This window comes from Coturnix japonica, unplaced genomic scaffold (genome assembly GCF_001577835.2).
Source record: "Coturnix japonica isolate 7356 unplaced genomic scaffold, Coturnix japonica 2.1 chrUnrandom607, whole genome shotgun sequence".
NCBI classification, from domain to species: domain Eukaryota; kingdom Metazoa; phylum Chordata; class Aves; order Galliformes; family Phasianidae; genus Coturnix; species Coturnix japonica.
In genome coordinates, this window is record NW_015439980.1 from 3,605 (window position 1) to 8,573 (window position 4,969).

The 4,969-nt window shown below is 63.0% G+C and overlaps 1 protein-coding gene across 2 annotated transcripts in view; it reads left to right on the top strand.

The window, feature by feature from the left end:
- Positions 1-592: 592 nt before the first annotated feature.
- LOC107307456 overlaps positions 593-4,969 on the top strand; it is a 7,114-nt gene continuing 2,737 nt past the window's right edge. The window contains exon 1 of one of the 2 annotated variants that reach the window (XM_015850962.2): positions 593-1,511. In XM_015850962.2, coding sequence (XP_015706448.1) covers positions 710-1,511 — 802 coding nt within the window. In that variant the 5' untranslated portion in view covers positions 593-709. Of the gene's footprint in view, positions 1,551-4,969 lie in introns of both variants that reach the window. The other variant, XM_015850963.2, reaches the window with a different exon arrangement.

Sequence of the window (4,969 nt, forward strand, 5' to 3'; positions counted from 1 at the left end):
GTTCCCCATAGCCCCCATATCCCAATGCCCCATTAACCCCCATATCCCCTTTACCCCCCAGGCCCGATGCAGCCCACCCCCCCGTTCCCATCCCATTGCCCCCATTAACCCTAATCTCTCCCCTTTAAAGTCCCCAGCCCCACACCCCTTGACCCTCCGATTAACCCATATCCCTTTACCCCCCAGGCCCGATGCAGCCCACCCCCGTTCCCATCCCCATTGCGCCCCCCCATTACCCCATCTCCCCCTTTAAGCCCCCAAGCCCCACCCTTGCCCCCATTAACCCCCCATATCCCCTTGTATTCCCCCATAGACCCGCACCATATCCCATTGCCCCCCATTATACCCCCCAATATCCCTTTACCCCCAGGCCCGATGCAGCCCACCCCCCCGTTCCCATCGCGCTGGCTCTCAGCCCTGAACTCGGTGGCTCAGTTTTTCCTATTCCCGGCCTATTCCACCCTCAACCACCTCCTGGATCTCCAACCCACCACGGCCCAGCGGCGGCGCCGCCGTCACCCCATGGCGGCCATGGCCATCACGGCGGCCTCGGCTTCGGTTCTGCTGCTCCTATTGGTCCTGTTCATCCCATTGGCCCTATTGGGTTTATTGCTTTGGTTACCGGCTCAAGCCAAACGAAGGGAGTTTGGTTATCACTATTCACCGTCGGCAACCGGAGCCGCCCCGGTGACGCCGTGGGAGAGACAAGATGGCCGCCATGATGGCCGACAAGATGGCCGACAAGATGGCTGTCAAGGTGATGGCCGACAAGATGGCCGACAAGATGGCCGCCAAGATGGCTGCCACCAAGATGGCCGCCATGATGGCCGACAAGATGGCTGCCAAAATGGCCGACAAGATGGCCGCCAAGATGGACGCCAAGATGGCTGCCATGATGGCCGCCAAGATGGCCGACAAGATGGCCTCCAAGATGGCCGCCATGGTGGTTGCCATGATGGCTGCCAAGATGGCCGCCAAGATGGTGGTCGCCAAGATGGACGCCAATATGGCCGCCAAGATGGATGCCAAGATGGCCGACAAGATGGCCGACAAGATGGCCGCCATGGTGGTTGCCATGATGGCTGCCAAGATGGCCGCCAAGATGGTGGTCGCCAAGATGGCCGACAATATGGCTGGCAAGATGGCCGCCAAGATGGCCGCCAAGATGGCCACCAAGACGGCCGCCAAGAAGGCCGACAAGATGGCCAACAAGATGGCCGCCATGATGGCCGCCAAGATGGTGGTCGCCAAGATGGCCGACAATATGGCTGGCAAGATGGCCACCAAGATGGCCGCCGCCAAGATGGCTGCCAATATGGCTGCCAAGATGGCCGCCAAGATGGCCGCCGCTTCACGTTCGTTAGCGCCAACGTGTGCCTGCTGCCCAGCGGGTTGGCCAAGTTCAGTAACCTGGGTGAGACCAGGAGCAGGGCCCGGTTCTTGGCCCGGTGTCTGGTACCGGATGGAGCCACCGAGACGGAGCCGCTGGTGGGGGACACAAGGAGACGGGGGTACGGGGGGGTACGGACACAGGAGCTGAGTGTGCGTGGAGCGTGGAGGTGGTATGGGGGTGTGGGGGACATATGGGGTATGGGGGGATATGGGGGGTAGGGGATATGGGGGAGGTATGGGGGGATATGGGGGATATGGGGGTGGGGGGAGGATATGGGGGGATATGGGGGGGTAATGGGGTATGGGGAGATATGAAGGGGGGTATGGGGGGAGGATGGGGGTGTGGGGGGATATGGGGGGGTATGAAGGGATATGGGGAATGGGGGGGTAGGGGGGGTATGGGGGATATGGGGGAGGATACTGGGGGGATTGCGCGGGAATATGGGGGGATATGGGGGGCAGGGGGGGATAAGGGGGTATGGGGGGATCATGGGGGGATATGGGAAGGGTATGGAGGATATGGGGGGGATCATTGGGGGGGTATGGGGGGGATATGGGGGGATATGGGGGGGGGTATGGGAGGATATGGGGGCAGGGGAGAAAGGAGAAGGAATGGGGGGCAGGGGGGAATGGGGTGGAAGGGGGATATGGGTGGGGGGAAATGGGGGCAGGGGGGGCAATGGGGAGGAGGGGGGCAATGGGGGGTAGCGGGGTGAATGGGGGGGAAGGGGAGGATGGGGGGGCAGGGGGGAATGGGGAGGAAGGGGGGATTGGGGGGCAGGGGGTGAATTGGGAGGGAAGGGGGAAATGGGGGGCAGGGGGGTGAATGAGAGGAATTGGGGCGGCAGGGGGGAAGGGGAGAAGGAGGGATACTGGGGCAAGGGGGTCAATGGGGGGAAGGGGGGCCAATGGGGGCAGGGGAGAAAGGGGGGAGAATGGGGGGAGAGTAGGACGGGGAGATGGAGCAGGGATCCACGAGATAGAGGGGAAAGTCGAGACTGTGGGCTCAAGTGAGATGTATAAGGAGCTGGTGGAAGGGGAGGAACAGCTGGGGGGGCAGGGGGTCAAATGGGGAGCGAGTCATTGGCGAGGCAATCGAGCGGCAGGACCATGTAGGGAGAGGCGGATAAACGGAGGAGGGATGGAAGGGGCGGCCAATGAGTAGGATAGAATGGGAGGGCTATAAGTGGGGGGCAGGGGATGGCGAGCATTGAGGAGCGGGAAGGGGGGAATGGGGGTAATGGGGGAAGCAGGGGGAGCTAGCACATAGGGGGGGAGGCAGTAAAAGAAATAGGAGGGCGAACCAAAAGAGAGGCATCGACATGGGGGGCTGAGGCGGTGTGACATGGGGAGCGATGAGATGATGTTATAGCGGCAGCCACCTCGGTGGGGATGGGGGGAGGAGATGGTACCGGGGGGGGTACGGAGGACAGGAGAGGAGCAGATGTGTGGATGGAGGGGGTATGGGGGTATTGAGGGGGTATGGGCGATATGGGGCAATGGGGAGGATGCTGGGGGCAAATGGGCCGCATGGCAGGGAGAAAAAGGGAGGGGAAGGGGAAAATGAGGGGCATGGAAGGGACAATTGGGACAGGGGGAAAGATGGGGGACGCAGGGCAGCGCTTGTAGAGATGGAGCCGCCTAAGAGTACTGGAGGGCGCAGTGGGACAAGGGGTGAAATGGGGAGGCGTAATGGGGGGAGAGGGGAAGCGGTTGGGCGTGGATATGGGGCAATCGGGAGGACTGAGGGTATCCGGGGGGCGGGGGAAGGAAAGGAGGGGAAGGGGAGGAAATGGGGGCGGGGAAGAAATGGCGGGGAATGGGAATAGAGGGCACAGGGGGAAGAATGGGGGATGGGGGTACATGGGGACGGACTAGGGGGGCATTACTATCAGTTGGGCAGGGGGTGATGGGGGGGTATGGGGGATATGGGGGGGTGGGGATATGGGGCAGGGGTGGACTGGGGGGCAATGAGGGCAGGGGGGCAATGGGGTAAGGGGGTCAATGGGAGGATGTGGGGTGGAAATGGGGTATATGGGGAAATGGGGGCAGGGGGGTGATGGGGGGGAAGGGGGGATGGGTAATGGGGGGCAGGGGGATATGGGGGAATGGGGGAAAATAGGGGGAACAGGGGAGAATGGGGAAGGAATGGGGGTCAGGAGGCGGGGGGGAAAGGAGAGGGGAGGCAATGGGGGGCTGGGGAGAAAGGGTGGAAGAGGGGTAATGGGGGCAGGGGGGGCAATGGGGAGAATGGGGAAGCAATGGGGGATGGGGGACATGGGGACAGGGGGGGTAGGGGGGTGGGGGGTAATGGGGAGGAGGGGGGCAATGGGGGGCCAAGGGGGTGAATGAGGGAAGGAGGGATATGGGGGGTGGGGGGATATGGGGGGCAGGGGGTGAATGGGGGGAATGAGGGGCAGGGAGGGCAAAATGGGGGAAGGGGGTCAATGGGGGGATGTGGGGTGGAAAATGGGGTATATGGGGAAATGGGGGGGCAGGGGGGTGCATGGGGGGAAGGGGGCAATGGGGGGTATGGGGGCAGGGGGATATGGGGGGAATGGGGAAAATAGGGGACAGGGGGAGAATGGGGAGGATGGGGGTCAAGGGGAGGAGGGCGGATCGTGAGGTGGGACTATTGGGGTGAATGGAGGGGAAAGGGGGGAATGGGGGGTAATTGGGGGGTAATGGGGGCAGGGGGACGAAAGGGGCGAAAGGGGGAAATGGGGGGCAAGGGGGAATAGTGGGGGGAATGGGGGAAAATAGGGGACAGGGGATGAATGCGGGAGGTAAGGTAGGAAATGGGGGCATGGGGGACAATGGGGGGGAAGGGGGATCTGGGCAGGGGGAGAATGGGGGCAAATGGGGGGCAAGGGGAGAATGGGGGGAAGGGGGCAATGGGGGGCATGGGGAATATGGGGGGCAGAAGGAGAATGGGGGTAAGGGGGCAATGGGAGGATGGGAGCAATGGGGGATGTGGGTGAGTGGGGAAAGGGGATATGGGCAGGGGGAGAAAGGGTGGGAAAGTGGGGTGGGTAATTGTGTGTGGTGCTAGGGGAATGGGGATGTTGAGTTCGTGTGGGGACATGGGGCAATGGGGGGCAGGGGTGAAAATAGCGGAATGGGGGGCAGGGGAATGGGGAGGAGGGGGATATGGGGGGCAAGGGGGGCAATGGGGGGATGTGGGGAGGAAATTGGGTATGGGGAAATAGGGGGCAGGGGAGAAAGGGGGAAAGGGGGAAATGGGGGGGAAGGGGGATATGGGGGGGAATGGGGGAAATAGGACAGGGGGAGAAATGGGGAGGGATGGGTCAGGGGAGGTGGGGCAATGGGGGCAGAGGGTGGAAGGGGGGGTATGGGGGGAAGTATGGGGGTGGGGGGATATGGGGGCAGGGGCACGCACAAGGGGGGAATGAGGGGCAGGGGGGCAAGTGGGGGAGGGGGGCAATGGGGGGATGTGGGGAGGAAATGGTATTGGGGGAAATGGGCAGGGGGATGAATGGGGAAGGCCAGGGGGCAATGGGGGGCAAGGGGGGCAATGGGAGGATGGGGGGCACCGGGGGGCAGGGGGGAAATGGGG